This window comes from Aptenodytes patagonicus, chromosome 4 (genome assembly GCF_965638725.1).
Source record: "Aptenodytes patagonicus chromosome 4, bAptPat1.pri.cur, whole genome shotgun sequence".
Classification (NCBI taxonomy): Eukaryota; Metazoa; Chordata; class Aves; order Sphenisciformes; family Spheniscidae; genus Aptenodytes; species Aptenodytes patagonicus.
Window position 1 is genome coordinate 32,370,255 of NC_134952.1, and position 23,336 is coordinate 32,393,590.

The window sequence follows — 23,336 nt, forward strand, 5'->3', positions numbered from 1 at the left end:
GAGAAAAACCACAAATAACCTTTGAAGGAATAATTAGCAATCTCTGGGACCCCATGGTAAAAACCTTTACCTGATTCACTACTAAAGCGCTTATCTAAGGGTAAGAATTTCAGACAGACCAGGGAAAGAGAAATTTCCACATGAGAGATGATAAGGGATGGGCAGAAAAGAGACCCTAGAAAGTAAAGGAATAAATGGATGGGAACACAGGAGGAGACATAATTAGCTACTTGCACGTGCTTGCCACTACATAATTGCAAATGTTCCAAATGGAGCCTGGTATTCTGCAGACAAGCTCATAATTAAGTACAGGGTTGCAATGCACACACACAAGAGGTCTGAATTAAGGTTTCATGGGTAGCCTTCTGGCTTTCCCAACCTTTGGTCACTTAATTTAGTGACCTAAAGCCTTTTTAATATAGAAAAAACTTGATTTTGATGAGGTCTTTTACTTGTTTAGGGAGGAGGGGTTGTTAAGGTTTATTATGTAATTGTAGATGCATAGTACTTCAAAGGAAAAAGTATTCTATTTTTATTCTGACTAAATTTGTATACCATGCTGAGACCTTAATACCTGTATTTTTTTTTTTCCTAAAGTGCATTAAGCTACATGACTAACAACTAATTCAAATGCATCAGAAGCAGGAAGTCTGCCAGAGAATCTATAGGACCAGTAGATAATCATGGTTTTAAAGAGCACCCAGAAAAGATTAGGTTGTAAGGGGAAAGGCTGCGTGAATTCACCACGGGGGAGTTTTAGGAGAGTCTACATCAGAATCTTTCTCTAAGAAGGTTAAATTTGAGGCAGTTGTTTCAAACTGAAGAGCTTTGAAAACAAGTCAATAATTATGTCAACAATTAACATGGACCGGATGGTATTCACACTTGAGGAATTTTTAGGGAACTCAGGTACGAAGTAACTGCAGGTGCTGAACTATAAACTGTTACGTGTAGCCTTTTGCTGAAAACAGCTTGGTAGCCGAAGGCAGAATGAGGCAAATACGATGGCATCTTGCAAAAAAGATCTCTGAGAGAATCTGGGAATGGCAGACCCTAATTTTTCTGCACCAGTCCATTTAGCTGACACTACATTACAGAATTAAATTAGCAGACATACGTGGAAGTATGGAGTAACAGGGACAAGTCAACACAATGTTTGTAAAGGACAGTCATGTCTTATAGATCAGTCATAGCTCTTTGAAGGAGTTAAGAAGGTTAATTATGATTTAGCCAACAGCCCTGACTGTTGAATACCTTGACAATAAAGACGAAGAGCTTCATCGTTAGTCCATGACTTTGGTGTATTTGATAGAATATTAGGTTCATATGTCTTCAGTGTAGTTTTTCTCAGCTTGTTCTTACAATCTTCCTGTGTCACTGTTGGTTTTCTTTTAGTTCAGGTGGGATTGTCAAAATAAAAGGAATGCATGTTCCCGAGTCATTTTGGCAGTTTTGAAAACCCCATCAATACACAGTCATGTTCCCACAGTTTCCCCATAATCCTGTCTCCAGGTACCTTCAAAGCTGAGCTGAGCAAAAGGCCACACGTAACAGTAAATAGTTCAGTACCTTCAGTGTAGTTCAGTACTTTGTGCGATGCTGTGCCGAGTTCCCTGCCGGTCGTACTGGCTCGTATTGTTTCATCGCATTCTTCTCCATCTGTAATCTCTTACACATAATTTATAAGGTCTTGGGACAGGACTACCTCTTTAAGCTGGTGTTTATAGCGCTAATAGTATCGGGGTCCTGGCACACGGCTGGGGTTCTGTCTATTTGTCTAGTAAACACCTATAAATATATATGAGTATAGAAACAATCTGCCATTTTTAGACTGCTTTAACAGGAATCGGTGCTGGGGGGGTGGGGGGGGCAATTATTCACCCTCAACACTCTCGGGATGGGAAGCCTTGCAGGCAGGACCTAGTCACAAAGGTTAGCTTTGAGCTTAACCTTTAAATGAGCAAGGGCTAATCTTCCTCGGCCGCTTTTATCACCAGCAGGGACAGCACGGCTCCCATCAACCTCGGTTTAGAGGAGCTCGGGGACCCCGCTGCTCCCCCCACCCCCACCCCCCCGCTCCTCCCTTGACGGAGCATCCCCCCCACCCCCCCCACCTCCATCAGCACCACCCTCCTCCTCTCCTCGCAGAAGACGCCCGAGGGATCAGGCAAGACCGCAAGGAGAAGAGTTAACAGGGGAACTGGTAACCCGGCCCTTTTTCCCCGCCTCCTCCTCCTGCCTGCGGGGAAGCGGCGGGCGGGGGGGGGAATCGGGACCCGCCGAACGGGGGGTGGCCCCCGGCGGAGAGGCGCGGGGAGGGCTTCGCCCTCCCCGCGCCTCTCCGCCGGGGGCCACCCCCGCGGCACGGCTCGGCCCGGCGCGGCCAAGCACCGCCTCCGCGGCGGGATGCAGCCGCCGCCGCCGCCGCCGCCCCGCGGGTGCAGGTAAGGAGCGGGGCGGGGGGAAGGTGGCCGCGCCGAGCGGGGCCGGGGGATGGGGGGGGGGGGGGTGGGTGGGTGGAATGCAGACGGCAGCCTCCCCCCCCCCAGCCCCCTTTCGCCCCAGGTTGGCCTTAGGGAAAAAAAAAGGGGGGGGGAGATGATAATAATAATAATAATAATAATAATAATAATAATAATAATAATAATAATAATAATAATAATAATAATAATAATAAAAACCCCCAAACCTAAAACCACCCAAAAAAAGCGCCGCTGAGGGCTGGCGGCGGTGGATTTTTGCAAATCGAGACGATCCTCTTAAAAACGCTGCACGCCGAGGCGGGAGTCGCCCCTGGGGCGCTGACCCACCCCGGGACGGAAGGATTTCGTGATTTAACTAATTTTTTACCCGCCCACCCTCCTCCCCATCTTAACTGAATGGAGCCGCGGCTTGCAGAGCTAGGAGCTAGCACGGATGCTGGCGCTGAATTTGGCGTAGCAGTTGGGAAGGGTAGTTTTAAAGAGATGTGGGGGGAATTTGCAACAGAAATAATAAGTTTCTCTGTGATCGCCTGATTAATTAAGAATGAAGTACGCGCTGTGCATCGGCAAACAGTCCTAAGCAATGATCTGGAGAAATCCTAAGCCGTAATAGTTAATAATTTTTTTTTCCTTTCCTAGAAAATTCGAAATACCTAAGTACTGCCGTTGTAAATCCACATAGAGCTCTCAGCGTTTGCGGAGCGTGCACTGCTTAATGAATGTTTGTAAGGGGATTTTCATTCCCGCTGAATGTCAGTGGGAGCAGCCGGAGCTCAGGGAGTCAGGTCACCCGCTCCTTTTCTTTTGCAAAGAAAGAAGGAGCAGAATTACTTCAGCAGCACTGCTGTGCTGATGTAGTGCACAGGATGACATTCCCTGCTGATATAGTTGTTCAGGTGAGGCGTGCTTCTGGAGTTTACGATTTTGAGCATGAAACTCGAGAAACAGATAAGACAAACATGAGCAATAGAAAAGGTCCTCCTGGGACTTTTTAATGCTCCATAACAGACCCTGGGGAGGTAGGGTTTCATTTTTGTAATTTGTATTCAGTGTAGTATATCAATATGTTTATTTCAGTTATATACGCTATGTATAGAGCATCTCTTCGCACCGGTATGTTTTTATTTACTGTTTTCCTTCTCACATTGTGTTTTTGTAATGGATTGCATGCTGAGATATTTCAGTGGTGCTGCTATTGTTTAACTTACGGAGATGTGCATTTTGGGCAAATTAGGTACATGTAGGGAACTGTGGCTGTGCATTTCAATATCGCCTCTGGCAAGGAGATCTTCAAAGGCATAAAACATTTTCAGACATACGTATAATGCTAAACTGAACTTGGTGAGAAGAAAAAATACAAGTAACGACCATTTTCTGCATTTTCTAAGGTAAAATGATCATTAATCCATAACTGAAGTTATAAAGCCAATTCAGAGTTTGAAATCAGCCCTGCATCAAGGAACAGATAATAGACACTTCCCATGCAAACGCTCAGATCTGCAAGTATTCTGCCATCCATTCTGGGTGGATGAATCAGAATATGGGATGGCACAAACAGCATAAGGCTCTGTTCTGAAAAAAGTTATGTGCAAATTCCTGCCTTTAGTTGTTATTAATAGGCTACCTGAGGTCAGTAAAATGATTTACAGTGCACAAAGTTAAGCAGATATCTGTGTCTTTGCAGTACCGGGATCTACATGGGCACGTTTATAGCTAATAATAGATACAGAATAATCCTATGTGGCAGAAAACCACAGCTTGGGGGCTGCACAGCTCTTTAATTTGTAAAGATTAAAGAGATTGAAAAAAAACTTTGGACTTTTATATGCTTATGAAGTAATTTTTTTAACAGTTTTTAAATGAAAAATGAACTCCTTTTGTTTAAAAGTGCTTAACAGTAAAGACACTGGTTCTTCAAAAGTTATGTATGTACCTTCATAAATGGAGATAGAAATATCAGCTGAACTACTGGGAGCAAAAAAGTCTAACTATTGAAAAATAAAATAAATACTTGTGTCATAGCCAGGCTTTATGTAATTGACTAAAACTCATGTGACACAGACTCCTGCCCGATTTTTTTTTTTTCTCAGAAAAGTTTAGACATAACACAGTTGGACCAAAGGCACTGTATATTTTGGTTTGTGTTTTGCCATTGAAAAATATTCCATTTTGAAGAAAACTTTACATTCAGATCTACAGGTAATCATTTCAGAAAAATGAATTACTTGTGGACCAAAGTTGTTCTAAGAAAATATTGGTGCTCCAGATACTGATTTTTGTAGGTATCAACTCTTGTTCCCCATCACACAATAATTTCCTGGAAAATATTGATTTTAAGAAAAAAAAAAAACATCTAAAAAGGCCATGGTATTAAAATATTTTCCAAATGGAGAACTTCAGTGGCGTTTCTATGAAATTTCAGCTCCCTCAGGGAGCTTTTCCTTTCCATGCTGAATAGGAAAAATTGCTTTGTGTAAAGGCCTGCCTTTGCCTTAAAATAGAGGGTTTAGAAATATCAAGTTATGTAAAAAGGTATCTCTCATACTATAAAGCATTTAAAATGAAACAATCTTTCAGTGAAACTCTGGTGATTTATGGAAGTGATGGATCTTTTCTAAGGATTTCGACTACAGGGATGCTGAGCCTTCACACTGCTCAGTCTACTACAGCTACGACTGGAAGGACCTGTGTCTGTGGCAGTGGCCAGACACTTCACGGAGGGTTACACCTCAACCTTTTAGTAACAACAGAATGCAATTTTTCTGTGTCTCAGTCTAACTCTGAATCCTGATAAGATTACAGTTGTATCTTCAGATGCCTTTGTCAGCTGCGTAAGCACTCGATTACTACTAGATAGTACTCAAGATAACCTTTTGTCTTTGAGCACTAACCTCAAAGACGTATAAGACACCTCTTTTTCAAGAGAGCAGATATAAATACATGACTTTCTATGACTAACAATTACAAAAAAATAACAGCTAATCAGTCAGAGTTTTGAGTTTTGTAGGGTAATAAAAATGTGATACTGTCTTTGCTCTCATTCTGACGGTCATCTGCTGAGGATAACTGAATACCTAACGCTGTCTGCCGCAAGACCTGTTCTTCTTTTAAAACCGTATTTGGACAGTATACTGAACGCTGAATACATTTGTATACTGAAAACAAATATGAATATTTTAAGATAGGAAATTCTTACTCAGTTCAGTTATAATAGACATGCGATAATCGAGAGTAGTTTACAAAAGGCATCAAGAGAATCCACTTACTACTTCTGTAATTACTGTAATTGATTGTGCAATATTTTATATTTAATCTTGGGATCAAAGGTAACCATTGATAGCCTTAATTCGGGATCCTATTTGATAATATGCTGCTTATCTTTCTGTCACTAAGATATTAAGTTTCAGCAGAAGATGTATTTTCAAGTAATTGAATGTCTTAAGTCAGTTTGTAAATTGTTTTAATTGGGGAGGCTTTGTATATAGCACCAAGTAAAATGTAAGTACCGACAGTGATGAGCTCTATGGGCAGGAAAAAAAGGAGAATTATACTGCATAAATTAAAACTAATCCATCTGGAAATAGTACTTTAAATGCAAACCCAGAGTGTGAGGAAACAGAAGGAATTTAGAAAGCTATAATTGCAGAATTGTAGGATGACATTAAGAAATCAAATATTCCTATGAATACAGTTCGGCATGAAGAATGCAGACGTACAGAGAGGATACAGAGAATGACAACAATACTTGTGAAAGACCACCTAGATTGATTGATCAGGGAGGATGAAAAGTAATAAATATTTAATGCTTGGTTAGCTGCTGGTAAATAAGGGAGAGAAGGCAAAATAACTGTTTGCAAGTATTTGAGAGATACAGTGACCAAGGAGGGAAAATAGCTACATTTAAAGCTTATGAGTAGCGTAGCATGGCCAGGGGCTTTGAGAAACAAACAAACCTGCTGAAACTCGGGAGGAAATTAGTTTAATATCTGTACTAATTTAGCTGTAGAAACAACCCCTGTGTTAAAGAGTAATAAACATTGTGAGGCAGCCTTTCAGCCTTTCATTTTTGTTTTTCTACAGCAGGTCACTGAAATCTTGCTTATAACTTGAAAAATTGAAGTTTTGGACTTCATAGACACACAGAGTCACAAGGCTAGATGTCGGGGCATCATCTCCCTCCCCAAAGCTGCATCAATTACATCAGTGTATTTCCTGACAGGTGCTTCACTAACTTATGTTTTTAAGATCCCATTGATGGAAGCTCCATGACCTACCCAGTCCAGAAGCATTTCCAGTGCTTTTCTGGCCGCCTTCTTGTTTTTAAAATGCCTCACCTATATCTTCCTTGCTGTAATTCAAGCCCATTATTTTTTGTCTACCCTTCATTCTGGAAAACAGATTATTCCCTCCCACTTTGCAACAGCCCTTCTTGTATGAGAAGATGGTTCTCTCTTGTCCTGAGAGGACAAGATCCATCCAAGAAACTAACATCTTTCCCAGAGGTTTACCTGATTTCTGATCTCTTAGAGATTTACAATGGTCTCTGATCATTGTTGTTCTCTTCTGTAATATTTCCGGTGGGTCTACATAGTTCTTGCTTGAAATCAGACATAATACTCAAACTGATATATCAGCAGTGCCGAATGTATTAGAAGGACAGTTTTATGTAACTTGCAAGTATCTGCCCTATTGCTGTGTGCTGGTATTCGTTTTTTTACAACGGTATGTTGCAAAAAACACCGTAACACCATAGCATGTATGGTGTTAAATCTGTGAGATATTATAGTGCCCAGATTCACTTCTGTAGAACTGCTGCCAGTCATCCCATCCTGCCTCCCTCAGCCTTTATTTGTGCAGTTGGTTATTCTTATCTAAATGAAATGCTTTGCTTTCATCTTTTTCAAACTGTCAAAACACTTGAATTCTAATACCATTATCCAGTGAGTTTGAACCCTTGTGTCATGGTTTAATCTCAGTTGGCAACTGAGTACCACACAGCTGCTCGCTCACTCCGCGCCCCCCCCAGTGGGATGGGGGAGAGAATTGGAAGAGTAGAAGTGAGAAAAACTCATGGGTTGAGATAAAAATAGTTTAATAATTGAAATAAAATAATAACAATAATAACAATGTAATAATAAAAATAATAATACACAAAGCAAGTGGTACACAATGCAATTGCTCACCACCCGCCGACCAATGCCCAGCCAGTCCCTGAGCAGCGGCCCCCCCCGGCCAGCTTTCCCCAGTTTATGTACTGAGCATGACGTCCCATGGTATGGAATGTCCCTTTGGCCAGTTTGGCTGTGCCCCCTCCCAGCTTCTTGTGCACCTCCAGCCTTCTCAGTCGGTAGAGCATGGGAAGCTGAAAAGTCCGTGGCTAGTGTAAGCACTGCTTAGCAACAGCTAAAACATCGGTGTGTTATCAACTTTGTTCTCATCCTAAATCCAAAACACAGCACTGTACCAGCTACTAGGACGGAAATTAACTCTATCCCTGCTGAAACCGGGACACCTTGTCAGTTTGGTCCATCTGCAGATATAATGATACTCTCTGATCCGTCATGCAAAGAAATCACCGAAGAGTATCCAAAACAGACTCCCGGACAAATTTCTCTTATCCTTCCAGTGTGATAGTGAATTGTTGATAACCTCACTCTAAATATTCTCTTCCAAACGGTACCAACTTCTACTGCAATTTCGTCTAAACCAACTGTCTCTAATTTGTTTATGAGAATGTCAAGAGACTGAGGACTGTACCTGTTGCCCACAGTTTCTCAAAACTAATTTCTGGTGGCTCTGAGACTGGCTAATCTGAGGTTGGTGCAATCAGTTCCCTAAATACTGTTTATTAGACTAGTTGTTTTGAAAACCCTGAACTTATTTAAAAAGCCCCAACCTATTATTTCCCATTCCATCCTAATTTCTTTTCCCTTTGTCACTGATATATTGGCTGCCTGGTGGCAATTAACATGAATAGTGAAGAAGAAGAAAAAACCTAAACTCTTCGGTCTTCTCAGCACCACTTATTATTGGATTTTTCTTCCTGCTTAGTTGACGAAATTTTTCCTGGTCCTCCTTTCTCTTCTAACGTCTGTACAGAGTGTTTCTGTACAGGATCTGAAAACGCACAGCGGCGCACATCTAGCACCAGGGATTTTTGACTGTGTGGGACCCCAGTAGGAAGGGACCCTCTTTGCTGGGAGCTGATTTATGAGTTTTGATGTGATAGTAAAGATGAGCAGACACTTAAAAGGACTGTGCAACTTCTGCATGAGTATGCTCCTTTCAGTGTTTTTTAATGGCAAAGGGTCCGTGTTTGTGCATTGTCATCTCAGCAGAATGTTACCTATCTACAGAATGGAGTTTATGTACTTAGTGAAATAAATCTGTTTACAGTGCAACCTTTCAGCTACGTAGACTATGACCCTAAATGCAAAACAGCAAGGGGAATATTAAATGATTAACTGATCCAAGAATAGGATGTGCAGTGAATAGTACTAGGTTTTGTCTGGACTGCAAAATAAAGCTAACAAAATGAATGTGATGGTGAATGGTTGTCATTTTGAGTAACTAGAGCTTGCACCATAAACTTATTTAGTCCAAGATCTTGAAAGAACAGCCTCGGTGCTTTCAATCCCTCATTAGGGCAAGGTTCTCTCTACTTTTTAGTAAGAAAAAATACAACGATAGTGACTTTATTTCAATTAATGAAATTACTTTAAAATGCTAGGTTTGCAGCGAGCATTTCAAATAACAGTGATTCTTGTGAAATGTGTCTCGGCTCTTTGTTTTTCACTTCAGAATTTCCCAAATTTTACCGGAAGAAGGGTCCTGAACCAGGACTTCAGCTCAGTAAGGTTTTAGATATGCTGCACAGAGTTCCCCTTGCTCTGATTTCAGGCTGTGCATTTTCATGGGATTATAACAGTTCAGGCATGGGTGAGATTAATTACCAGAATTGTTAGCCTTATGTAAGCAAATCATCTCATCTTGCTAAACTTTCATTGCAGCTAGTTTAACTATTCACAGCAGGATTCCTATTATTTTGTTTCATTATCCTTTATTTACTAATAAAGCTGTTTTATGTAATGATTCATATCTGGAAACGGGGCTCTGAGCAACCTGATCTAGTTGAAGACGTCCCTGCCCATGGCAGGGGGGTTGGACTAGATGACCTTCAGAGGTCCCCTCCAACCCAAACTATTCTATGATTCTGTGATCATGCTCCTGTTTGTTGCCTTCATTAATGAAATGAGAAAGCACTGTCAATCAGAATGGAGGTTATTGCTATGATTTATAAATTCAATCCCAAGGGTAAGCAAAGTCCTGATAGGACTTAGGTCTGATAGATCTTAGGTCTGTTTTTGAGAAGGGCTGCAATGAGGTTTTGCAGTTGGAGATTAATTGGATTTTTGTATTTGCTTGGAAAAAAAGACTATGGTTTATAGGTGACCATTAGGGCTGTACACTTAGCTTTCCATGGCTACTTATATTTCATTGAAAAGACTGGTGAGTCTGAAGCAAGCTGGAAGTAACCTGAAAGTATGGCTCACTGCATAGATAGTTCTCCCTGTTCTGTAGATGAAGGGAGAGAGCGCAAATCAGACTACTTCACTTTTTACCTTGCTGTCAGTATCAGCTACAGCTGCACATGTTATTGCTGGAGAGCAGGGTATTGTGGGACGTAGACCTGGCCCTTGTGGTTTATACTGTTCGATTTAAGGCCAGTGATTAATTAGGTTATTGCATCCGTAGCTGGAGTTGCACGCGTAACCAAGATTTATGTTGCTGTAATAACACGGAGAGACACAACTGTGCTGAATTTCCTACATCTTTTAAGTAGGAGTTCTCCTAATCCAAAGTGGGATTGAGAATTCCCATCAGCGTAAGAGGGGCCCTCATTAATAGACTGAAATCTTGCATATCTAACTCTCAAACTGAGTTGAGTAAATTCCTGCTGATCATCAAAGAGTTAGAGAAAATAGGCAGTTGCAAGAGAGAAGACAAAAGGAAAGCCTGGCTCAAATTAATCAAGAGCAATTGATTTGAAGACAAATAGGAGCAATGCAGGATTTGATGACCACCATGAAAATCACAGGGTGCTTCCAGGGGGCCATTGACCAAAAGTTTGGAATGTGTTCCAGGTATTGTGACTGGCCAGGAAATAGAGGCAGGGAGGAACTGAACATGAGCCAGGTCCAGACTTCACAGTATTATCCATCAAATGAAAATAGTGGTGGTGACATAGCACGTGCTAAGGTAGACAGAGGAAGATGCGAAAATCTTAGGTGGATGGGAGGGATAACATGAGGTGGTTGAGGGCTGCAAGGGATTCAGAAGAACTGCAGGAAGGTGTGGAAAGCTTTGGGTAGGCTGTGGTAGAGGCAGAGTTTTTGGACTGAACACTACCTCCTGCGCTGCAGTGTTAGGGCACCCCTTGCATCTGGGAGCCAGCAACTGTTTTGTCCATTTGAGGATAACGTATTTAATACAATTAGTCAAAATTGCAAGTCAGACACTTCCAAAAACAAACCCCAAAAAAGTCTGGGACACCCCCCCGCCCCCAAATAAAAATAATCCTGACTTTTTAAAATGTTGGAAACTGGAATTATTATTTTTTGCTTGTTGTCATTTCAAGGTCACATGTTTAAATGTATTTATTACTTCAGCAGTGATAGAAAATGTCCAAGCAACATGACTTTCCTTAAAGCAGTATCCTTGAAAAGTTAATTATCTAAAAGGTTTCATAATGTTGATGGAAAAGGAAGCAATTAGATTACCTTGGAGTTAGGGAACTTTTAGTGAGATGTGTAGCTATGGAAATATATGATATCATATGTTTGTACAATTCCTTTTACCTCCTGGAAAGCTGTAATATTTTAGTTTATTTTTTATTTTGCCTTTTTTTTTTTTTAACAAAGAAGGAAAGCAGCAATGTAGGAAAGAGTCAATGGGCTATAACCTATTTACTTTCAAACAGTTTTGTTTGTATACCACAGTTACATGTGATGGACTGGTGATCCGTTTCCCCGCGAGTTCAACAGAAATGACACTACAACTCACCCACTTTTCTCACTTCATAGATCAGCTGCAACAAGGGCCTGTTGTAGTCTCATGAATGAACCTCGATGACCAGGAAGCATTGAAAGGGAAGAGAATCCCGCCCCTCATTTGTTATCCAAACTGCTTGTTTGCAGGAGTCTCGCATTTCTTAAGCTGCGTCCACCTTTTGGGGACTTGTCAAGACTTGCTGCAGAGTGACGGAACAGCTGGGTACCAATTTACTGCACGCTCCCTACTCTGCACCAAGTCTCTGCGTGAACCCTTTGACAGGAGCATAAGCTACCGCACAAGAAAAGGAAGAATTGAGCGTGGGGAAAGTGTGTGAATAATTACCACCTTCTGCTCTTCTTCTCCTCTTTGCTGGCTTATTGGACAGCTTGCAGGTAACTTAAATGAGAACTGGAGCAGATGCTGAAGCAGTGGGATTTCTGGACATCTTGGAGTTTCATTACCTCCTTTGCAAAACAGACGTTGCAATTATCCTGGAAGTTACAATCCAGAAGTTGCATGAACCGAACATTTTCTACAACTTATGTGCAACAGAGACGCTGTCTGGTACTTTCAAGGCAAAAAAAGTTGTAATGGTTGGTTTTGTTTATAAAGAGAAATAGAGGTATTGAGTTTGGCTTGTAAAGTTGCATAGTTCTAAGCTTCTGTTGTTTTCAGTGACATGAGACTTGCGTGAAACCGGTAGAGCTGCAGGCCAGGTCAGACTCCACAGGTTTCTTGCCTTTCGTAAACATTGAAATGAAGAGGTTTATTGCTAGGACATTTCCCTGCCGTGCTGCAAAGTAAAACCTGATAGCGTTATGGATCTTGACTGGAAAGTCAAATTGGCATTGTCTGATTTCATCATGTGACTTAATTATCTACAAAATATAAACAATCAGCAGAAATGGAAATTGTAAGGAAATGGTAAATGAAATAATTTGTATTTTAGTAGACTACTGTTATTCTAAGATTATAACCAAATTATCGTTTTGACAATGTTTGTTAAGCATATCTAAAAATAATACCCTCTAATGCAGTGTTGTAATACATGAGTCTCTAGCGTGTCCCGTATAGCAGAAGACTCAGTATCAGTCCCAGTGAATGAGAAAGTTAAAGGAAAAACTTAATGGTCTTGTGATTCAGTAGGAAACTAAGCCAAATTTCAGCCCACATTGGAATTCAATAAAGACATTTTAGGAAAAGTATAATGTAACATTGTATCAATGGGAAAATTCTTACCATCTTCTAAGTCAAGTCCAAGTTGGCTTTTGTGTTTATTTAAAATATTCAAATTAACCTTCAGTTCAGACAGCTACTTCTGTAGTTGTCATAAACTGGAATTTCTGTAGCATTCGGAATTCAGTGTGAATGATTGAAAACATTCTCCTTTTTTTTTTTTTCTTTTAAGAACTGCAAAGATTGAACAAAGAGCTTCAAGTGGAAAGATAAAAACACTTGGAAACACTGAACCGCATAGTAATCGAACATGAAATACAAACTAGAGCAAGGAGCATACCAGATGGCAAAAGAAAATACATGATTGCTAGTCTTTGGAATTCTACTGATAAACGGAGGATTTCTAGGCAGTTGAACAATGAAATAGAGTACGTTTTGAGGCAGAGAAGAAAGCTGCAGACATGGAACACCCATTTTTTTTCATTTGAGGGTCAATTAAGAAAAAAAGAATGGGCTTTTGACTCTAAGGAATAATTATTTGAAATTACTGCAACTAACCCATCCTATTTGACAACATAACTTGAAATGGCGTTCTGAGAAAAGTTCTGATTGAGTAACTTCTGGCACATGTAATATCATTTCAAGTCTGTGTTTCAATACTGTCTACTTCTGTTGTCCTGTCTGTTACAGTTTTCCACTCTTCAAGATGACACTGAAAATGTGCCTACTAGGAATTTACTATACTGTTACTAAAATTTTTTATATATATATATACACACACATATATTTTCAGCTACTAAAAGGTGAGCTAATGCATCATAAAAGAAAATTGTGAATCATGCCAGAAAAAAGGAAAGTAAGGATTGTGAAAACATTGAACATAAATGTCTTGAAGAGAGATATTCATACATACTACAGTCAGCATAGACTGTGACAATTGTGATAATTTGGCCTGACCTCTTACATAGCAGAGTACATAAAACCAGTGAAATGGATCAAGTCTTACATACTATTCTCGTAGGCACTCACACACACCTAACTTGAAGTACATTTTTTTTTTTTTTTTTGCAGTCACTGGGATTAACTCCCATTTTCTAAATTAAAAAGATTGTGCTTGTAGGACAGGTGTTTTGAAGAGCTCACATTATTTGTTATTACAGACAATATTTTGTTTTAAATCTTTCCTCATAATAACTTATTTCAACAGTAGAAGTGACAGAAGGAAACATTTTTTATGATGATTTGAAAATGTATATTATTTGAAAATCAAGGAAAGCAAAAGAAGAACTTGTTGTGTGTTTAAAGTCTTTGCTTCTGACATTTTCAAATGCAGCCAAAGGAGTCACTTTTATAATTTCATCTTGATAATATATTGCTTAGTTTCTTGGAAGAAGTTTGGAAACAGGCTTTAATCTCTGCTGAGTACTTGGACAATTAAATAAGTTCTGTTTTAATAATGGGAAGGAATATTTCCTGAACAAACAGGCAGTTTGAATTAGTTTGAAGAATGCCTTAACACTTTGAAATGTAATCTCATCAGCCTCCATCAGATATTAAAGTCTTACCTGGCTGGTGCTTGGATGAGGGGAAATCTTAAGGAAGATGTAAGATTCTGCGTAAAGGGATTCAGTGTCTGCATCCACTTGGTGTTTTACATGAGTTTAGGAGTAATATTAAAAGTCTAAGAAGATACCACTTTTCAAATGAACCATTAAACTGAAATACTTTGCTAAGAAATGACGGTAGCGGAGTGGGAGCAGGGAAATCATGGTTTTGTTGCTGAAAAATTTCAACCAACTCATCTGTTCTAGAGGGTAGATAAACCGCCAATAATTTATGCATGATTTAGGGGCTTTGGTTTCAGGGTCCAGGTTATATTTCAAATAATATACTAATAGTTTGCCTACCTACTCGCTTTAGCCACAGCTGGAAAGTCTATTCTCATCTCCTCAGGCAAGATGATACATTCAAATTTTTTATTGCTTTCGTGAAATAAAATCAGATCCTTTGAGTAAAGACCATTTTATAAATATGATGGCTGTTAGAGGGATATGATTTTATGAATGTAAACTTACAAGGTCCTGAATTATGCATGTCTATAAAATGTCTAAGCTACAACAGTTTGTGTTTTGTTGTACATAATCTTTCTTCATTATATTTTCAGGATGGAACATGAGGCTACACAGCTAGAAAAGCAGCACGTGCATAGTGTGTATGAAAATACAGCTGCCTACTTTAATGATCTGCAGAGCAAAGCGTGGCCTCGTGTTCGAAACTTTCTGCTGGAGCAAAAGCCTGGCAGTCTCGTTGCTGACATAGGTAAGCCATTCCTCGGGGTGGTGTGAAAGATTGTCTATAGACTTTATTAGTTTATGTGTTAATCATATGTATCCTTCAGAGCAATTGTTTTTAAAACTCATTTAAATTTGTTTTAAAGATTGTTTTAAAATTGTTTTTAAACTCGTATTAGATGCCATATACTACTTGGTTTATTTCCTTGACAGTGTATCAGGTAACCAGTAAATATGCTTTTTGCCTTAGTTTGATTGAGCTAAGCCTTAACCTACCAGTTTCCCCACAGACTTAGTGGTCTGTCATTCCCCTGGAGCCCTTTTTAAAAAACGGTGTTAATGGCTCAGTTATTTCATATTTCAGTTTCTTTAGATCTCTTGGTTTAAGTACTGCTGGTCTGCAATTTAATGCTCTTCATTTGTTCTAAAACTCCTCCTATCAAGGCTTTAACATAAGAGAAATCTGATGTGATCACAGTTAAAAAACAAAAAAGTTATGATCTGAGAATCTTCCTATGATCCTTAATACAGACACCAAAAACTCATTTTCCGGCTATGGCCTTGTCTTCCCTACATGTTCAATTTATATCTTGATTTTCTGTTGCACCTCCAGACTTTTTAGGGGTTTCCGGATCCTGGTGTGTTTGCTTTGTGTTTATGTTATGACTTCAGTGCTATACAGCACATCGTTGCAAACAAGATGCTCCTTTGCACCACTGGATTTTCCTCACTGTTTAGACTAATAAAATGCTTTTACGAGCAAAGTGTAATAAAAGTACACAATAAATTATGCATCTGCCTGATCCTATCAGAGAAAACCATTCTTTGATGATGTTCTAGGCCATAATCAAAAGGTAATATGTAATTCTGCTGCTATTGAACAGTACCCCTAAAATACTTGATTGCTGTTATTGTGAATATATATCTTCTTTTATATGTCTGCACCATTTTCACTAATAATCTCAGGAAATATCCTATGGCCTACACTCATTCAACAGCCAGCTTAACATGATATTTCTCAGCCAAATTTCTCTGTCACCTCAATAGAAGTCATTTGAAGCTTAACTGAAGTTCTTTGAGGCTTTATCAGCAGGCATCACAGTGGTTGCTGAAAGCTTAAGATCACCCTGTTACAGTTTCAGCTGAAATAATTTAAATGCATGTGATACATCTGGAGAGGAGGTAGATGCTTACAGTTGCCAATAAGAATATTCCCATCAAGGCACACAAGGTACCTCCTTTTATGAGGTTTAATAAGTTCTACAGGAATCTGACTATTGTGTTTATTTTTGGTATGTATTTTGGGAGGAGGGTTGCCTAGTGGCACCAAAATTTTCAAAATGAGATGTTCAATTGGTAATTTTCTTTTCTGTTTAATACTACCTTTTATTAAAATATTTTTGTTTGCTAGCTTTACATGAAGCATGGTAATGGTAGCAGAATAAAATATCATTTTGTCTACTTGCCTTATTATTGTTCATTCATCAAAATAAATGACAACAGCATGGCCATTGTTAACAGCTTCATGAAGGAATCCACCTCCTGATGACTCATTTAAAAGTGAATCTCCTGCAAATGTAGATTTTTTAAGAGTACTGAGAATGTTGTCACTATTTAGCTTCATTCCAGAGAGGACCCTATACTTCCAAAAACTCACTGTGATTAAAAAGCACTCCACCAAAAGCACTCCACCAAACTGAATCTTCTAAATTAATGTACGTTTGACTGAATGTGTTCTTTCTGCAAACACAGTAACCGATAATACTTTATACTGATTTTAAAACTTATGCTTTCTAACTAACATGCAGAGCTTCATGTTTTATTGCATATATTCCTTGAACTGCATTAGCAATATTAATCTTTTCCATCTCTCTCACGTGTTACTTCAAAGAATAGTGCTTGCTTTTTGCATTAGAAATATGCTCTTTTTTCACCACTGAAGTGTTGTGCTGTTCTCCAACAGTTCCTGTGCTGTCTCTCTAGATAATGGTGCACATTAACATCAATGAGAACAGCAGCGCTGCAAGAAGCAGTGATGTTTCTAAAGATAACTCCAGGCCTTTAAATTGAATTACCGATACTGAGATGGTTCTCTTTGCCAAGCTGCTACCCTGTTGCTTGGCTGTCAACTTTCAGAAATTATTCTTCACTACTGACCCATAACTGCAGTGAATGTTTCCTTATCTAATTTTGAAAAGTGCCTGTTATGCATATGGTTTTGAAGAACACTCTGAAAGATTTCAATTTAGTACAGCACAGTCCTTGAGAAGACATACTTTTAGGTGGAAGACATTCTGGAACAGTTCGTTACATTTACATGCGTTACAATGCATTGGCACAAAGACAGAAAGAGGACGTGCCTGCGACACGGCAGGAATTTTTATGATTCACGTTTATTTTCAAGCCTGTATCTGAAGTTAAAATTGTCCTCTCTGACTTGTGTCAGTGACAGCTGTGGTTTAGGACTTCTTGGAGAGAAATGGGATGCACTGGAGAGGTACTGAGTGGGGTTTAGCAAAGACTGGGGAAGTACTTGGAAGAGAGATCTATTGCAGGTCATTAAAAAGACAAAACACACTGGCTTCAGGAAAACCCCTAAACAGAAAGTAGTTGGAAGCTGGAAGGGTGTTGAGGAAAAGGGTCATAATGCTTACCCTATTCTTACTCTTTCCTGGGCACCCATTTATGCTCATTGTTTGAAACAGGACACCAGGCTATATAAAAGCTCAGTATGAAGCAGCATGGTTGGTTTTTTGCTCTAAGATATGCAATAGCGGCTGCAGAGGACCACTCCTTCCTCCTCCCACCTGCACTTACCCTTCTTCCCCAAAGAAACACACATAACCTGCTATTACACAGGGCTGTGTAATGAGTATTTTTGTTGGTGATGTTGGTACTGTTACACTCCTAACGGTGTGAACACGTAATTTGAAACAGTCCAAATGAACCCTGCAGCAGTTAGGCTAGTAGGAGCAAGCTCTCATTTTGTTTTCCAGGAAACCTTAGAATTAGGAAAGCCTCCCCATTGTTTTCACTGCTTTGAGAGGGATAGCAAGTGTTTGGAACATATGACTTCTGATCTAGTATTCTTTTCTTTAGGTTGTGGAACTGGAAAGTATCTCAGTGTCAACAGTCAGGTATATAATCTCGGCTGTGATTACTGTGGACCATTGGTAGAGATTGCAAGGAAGAAAGATGGTGAAGTTCTAGTATGTGACAACCTTAACCTTCCCTTTAGGGACCAGTGCTTCAATGCAGTCATTTCCATTGGAGGTAAGACAACATACATGCATTCTGGCCCACAGCAAATGCAAATATTTTTGGATCCTTTTCTTTCCATGTGTCTTCATTTCAGGTAAATTTGTTCTGAAACAATTCCCTCAGAATCACGGCAGATATTACTGAAATCAATGTAGTAAACATAAAAAAAAAAAAAAAAATTAGTTCCATTGCACAGAGGCACTGTTGACCAGGGAAGTATGTGGATCATTTGTTTGCTTATATGTGGTCTTGTTCACCCTGTGGAGAAAAGATTTCCTTCCAGCATGCATTTTAAACAAGTAAAAACTAATATAAACGTGGCTGCTCGCAGTTTAAACAGATTAGGTGGTCAAGATAAACTCTTGGGTCCTCCTTAGGATCTGTTTTGACCAGCAAATGCGTTGAAATGAAAACTTGCTTTCTCTATAGCAGAACTTGAATCATGTTAACTACTGTGTGTTATGAATACAATTTTCTCTTAGAATAGTCATGAAATAAGAACTTAGAGGCATACAAGTGCCTGTTGCCTAAAATGAGTGAAGCGTCACAGCATCTTAACTCCTCTGACCGCTCTTTTTGAAAATATTACTCATAATTTGAGAAGTATAAACTGGAAAAGTGTATATGAGGAATAGTTAGAGTACCCAGTTACGGCCTACATTTTTAGCTCTACTCTTGCTTGAACTTCTTTCAGGTTGTTTCACTGTATCAGCAAAAATATAAAGCATGATAATTATTATTGGTAGCAATCAAGAAACTACTTGAACTGTGATAGAAATGTATTTTAAAATGTATTTTTCACATATGCAGGGTAAAAGAAAGGGTGAATAATATGCAAGCAGTATCTATATTACTTTGCTTTCATGTTGGCTAGTTAACCAGTGAGCCCTATCCACATTTCAGGTCTTGTAGCATAATTTCAGTGCTATCAGATCAGCTGAGTTTGAAGGATAGCATATCTATCTAATGTTTAAACCAATTATAGGCCTGACAAGATTAAAAGTTCATGTGGTATTTTGTACATTTAACAATAATGGATTTTAATCCTTCTTGAATAGAGACATGGTATGCCTGTGTCCATCTAATTCTAAATAAAGTGTTTTTCATCCCATTCCAGAGAATAGCAAGTATTTATGTACATAGTCAAATACTCTTCTTGGCTTTGCTAGTATAATCCTGTTTATAGGATTTATATTTCTGCAGAACCACCAGTGTGATTATATAATTTTAACCATGAAGAATATTTAACCCAGTAAATGAATTGCTTAGATAGAGCTTGCACAGATTCTGTTGGTTGATTGGCACTTCTTTCTGGTGAACTAAGCTCACATCCTTATACTGTCTCTGTCAGTTTTGATATTATTTTGCAGGAAGTTCTCTGGTGATATACGGCCTAACTCCAGTATGAGAGAAAATACCAGTTCCTCTCTCCCCATCTTGTTAAAGAAATTGAAATAGTATTTTATATTTTTTCTGCAAAGTTCGAGAAAATATTGACAAGAGTTAGGAGTACCTGGAAATAAACACTGACCATATAGGCTGGGGAACTCTTCTCCGAGTTTGTTATCTTGTGTTCTCAGCTGCTTGTGAGGGCCCAGTTAATATCAACTGCCAAGAATGCTTTTCTTGGCTTGTGGTAAAAAAGCTGCATTTTCTCCTCTTGGTAATTTAATCATTGTTTTGAATAAAGACGGGGCTAGTTGGACACACTTTTCATAACTGCAGTGTTGAAATGACACTATTTCTACAAGTAGAATTGGCTACTGTCAAGCAGCACATATAAAGATAATCTGATTTTTCTGGAGGTATGGAGATGTCTTCAACTAAGAACATATACTATTATTATATGTTGTTATATGGGTAGATTGAATGTTTTGCATGTAAAAGTGGCTGGCTCCAAGTCCACTTGAAACAAATTAGGGAATCAGTCCTCTTTACGTCATTGATTTGAATGAAATCTAGTACTGATGATATATAGAACAGCATGACCAACATGACCAATCTCAGTACAAGTTAATGTTTTTGAGAGTTTAGAGAGAAAATAGCTGACTTAGCTATTCTCTGGCTGTTAAAATTGGTTCCTTCAGGTGAATAGGAAGATAGAAACAGTGTGGAAATCTTGAAATGTAGCTTCATTTCACATTGCAGTGAAATTTGAAAATGCGGAATTTATCCTGGAAATAAAATTCAAATATAGTGATCAATAGTTTTATTTTGAATTTGACTTTTTATTTTTAACAGCATAAGATAATGTAACAAAAATTCATCATTCTCAGACATGCAATGTAGACTGAGATACTTCTCATTTTTTTTCCTCCAAAACAATCTATAAAGGCAATGCCTTTCCACAAAATTAAAGCAATGGAAAATATTTCTGTCTAAATTTTGTCACTAGCTCTTTTGAAAGTGCACTGATAATAAAAATACAGAGTATCTTTTCACTGATATTACATTTTGCTGTATTTGTTACATGGTGGAAGGATTTTCTGTAAGATAAGTGTGAAAAGTGTCCCAAAACCTAAAGTCAAACTTAATATTACCTAACTCGCCTAAAGGCCAGGCATTTAAGTGAAAGCTAGTCATGCTACGATCTTTTATGGGTGATGTAGAGAAGCAGAAACCTCCAGCTCGTATGCCTGACTTTTCTTGAATCCCTATTTTGAGATGAGATGAATTTCCTTCTTTGGGATTTTCCTTTTTTTAGCCATTGAACATAAATGTAAAAGAGATCATTCTGGGGTAAACTTGCACTGTGGTCCCAATAAATTCAGCACTGTTGCTGACTTGCAGTAAGTGACATTTGGGATATGGCAACTAAAATGACTAAACACATAGAACAGGTTGAAGACGAAAATGCTATGTCCTTACTAATATTCAATACATAATGCCTTTCCTTTTTCGCAGTGATCCATCATTTCTCAACTAAACAAAGAAGAATCAAAGCAATAAAAGAAATGGCAAGGGTATTGATACCTGGAGGCCAGATGATGATTTATGTTTGGGCTATGGAACAAAAGAATCGTCGCTTTGAGAAACAAGACGTATTTGTTCCTTGGAACAAGGCCTTGTGCTCACGGCATTTTTCAGAATCGAATCAATCTGGAGATAAGGGTGAGTTTGTGCATGCTGTAAAAAGCCAAGACATACACCCTGCACAGCTAGTCATCTCTGACTCCAGCTACCAAACCAATCTGCAGCCAGAAACTGATTCAAAACATTCCCACAATACGGACCATTGCTTATCCAGAGCCTGCTGCATGAAAATTTCGGAAGAAGAAAACAGATTTTACAGTGCTCTAGGAAGATCTTTCCGCTCATGGTTTTTCTCCAGATCCCTTGATGAATCAGCCCTTAGAAAGCAAACTGACAAAAGGAAGGCTCTGAAGAATGAAGGAGAATGGGCAAACAGTACTGTACCCATTGAGCATTCGCGACACTGCAGTTTGGATTTAGGTCACCATGGGGCACTGTTAAAAGAACAAAGTTTAGATGATGATGATGTGTTCGTGGAAAGCCTGCCTCTCAAAAAAACAGAGTGGTCACCAGCCACAGATGCACTGAAGGATTTAAGTTTAAATGGAGGACACCACAGCGTAGCTCAGAGCAAGAATGAAGTAGCTTCATTTATAAATGGCCCAGTGGAAGACAGGGACTACAGCTGCGTTTGTAATAAAGATGGTGCTGGTACATCTAATGCCAGCAAGTTTTTCAAAAGAACTTCAACAACTGACTCCACTGACTCTGCATTGGATTCAGCAGTGTCTGTTGGGGACCAAACTGATGCCACGTTGGATACAAAAGCCTTCATGCGCTATTATCATGTTTTTCGGGAAGGGGAACTGTGCTCTCTGGTAGAAGAGAACGTGCCTGAGCTTCAGATACTTTCTTCCTGCTATGACCATGGAAACTGGTGCATCATTGCAGAGAAAAGAGGAACACAGCTGTAAAGAGAACAAAGCAGAATTCAGTGACTGAGCATTTTGAGCTGCTCCTTGTGTTCCTGTGATTGTGCAGTGTGACATGGAATTTGAATCTCATGTAGTTGTGTGCCATTCATTTCTGAGTTATTATCTCTCTACCTATTTAACTATCTAATGCAAGATCTGTATATAGGAATGTAAGTGGTAAACAATGTTTATGTTTTGTTAAACTTTTATGAAGTTAAAACTGGAGAGTTTTATACTGCTTTTAGTAAATAATTTTGTTTTTAAATATACTTTTCTATTGAAAAATAAAACCTTTTTATAAGACAAGGATCAGGACATCTTTTATGAGAAATATCCTCTCAGTAGGAAGTTTAGGTTTTGTTCTTCAAACGCTGAAGATGTGTCACATTACTCCCTGTTCTTGAAGTCCTATAAATAGAGACATAGACACATTTAAAACCGTACTTGACTGTATACTGCTAGAGTGCATGCTGCAGAACTGGGAGCAAGCATGGTCCCGGTGCTTCTTAGTTTGGAGTAGAGTTGTTAATGGGTAAAAACTATGTACAAAACAAGCTCTGCATATTCTGCCATTTGAGGTTTGTATTTGGGAGCAAATGACAGAACAAATTTTTAACAGTATTTTTGACTTTTGTTTTAAAAAGAATTTAATTTGTGTCTCAGGTGCAGGTTAAGTTTTATATGTTAGGTCTCACAAATACTTCATCTTAATTTCCTTTGCTGTAGTTTTTCATTGGTTATGTGTATATAGAAGTCAGAGGGATTTGCGAGACTATCAGTATTATGTAAAGGTTACAAAATATCAAATATTTGAGGTACGTATATCTTTTTGATAAGTCTGGGAAGCTAAGATAAAATTAATAAAATTCCAGTGCATATCTGGTCAGCTGTCATATTTGCTCTCCTCATTCACTGACATGAGAATATATATTAAATGGTGTGTTAAATAATGTAGATAGGAAGGGGATACAAGTCCAGTTTGTATATAAAATACAAAGTCCTGTCTTCTGCAGTTTAAATGAACCTTTTGAGACCTAAATGATAATAGATTGCTTAAAATTTCCCATTCCCTGTAAGACATAAATTTTGCTGAACATGGTGCCCCATCATCATCCAGTTGTATT

At 38.8% G+C, this 23,336-nt stretch overlaps 1 protein-coding gene across 3 annotated transcripts; it reads left to right on the forward strand.

Moving 5' to 3' along the window:
• The first annotated feature begins 2,397 nt into the window (after nt 1-2,397).
• Nucleotides 2,398-23,098, forward strand: TRMT9B (tRNA methyltransferase 9B (putative)). 3 transcript variants are annotated; one of them, XM_076336303.1, is made up of 5 exons: nt 2,398-2,444; nt 3,561-3,596; nt 14,878-15,032; nt 18,104-18,277; nt 21,170-23,098. In XM_076336303.1, exons 3-5 carry the CDS (start codon nt 14,879-14,881, stop codon nt 22,210-22,212), a joined length of 1,371 nt encoding a protein of 456 aa, XP_076192418.1. In that variant the 5' UTR covers nt 2,398-2,444; nt 3,561-3,596; nt 14,878; the 3' UTR covers nt 22,213-23,098. The 3 variants fall into 3 exon arrangements, with proteins under 3 accessions (XP_076192418.1, XP_076192417.1, XP_076192419.1); XM_076336302.1 differs by lacking the exon at nt 3,561-3,596 and having other exon boundaries at nt 2,404-2,444; XM_076336304.1 differs by lacking the exons at nt 2,398-2,444; nt 3,561-3,596 and adding an exon at nt 3,329-3,379.
• Nucleotides 23,099-23,336: the final 238 nt, after the last annotated feature.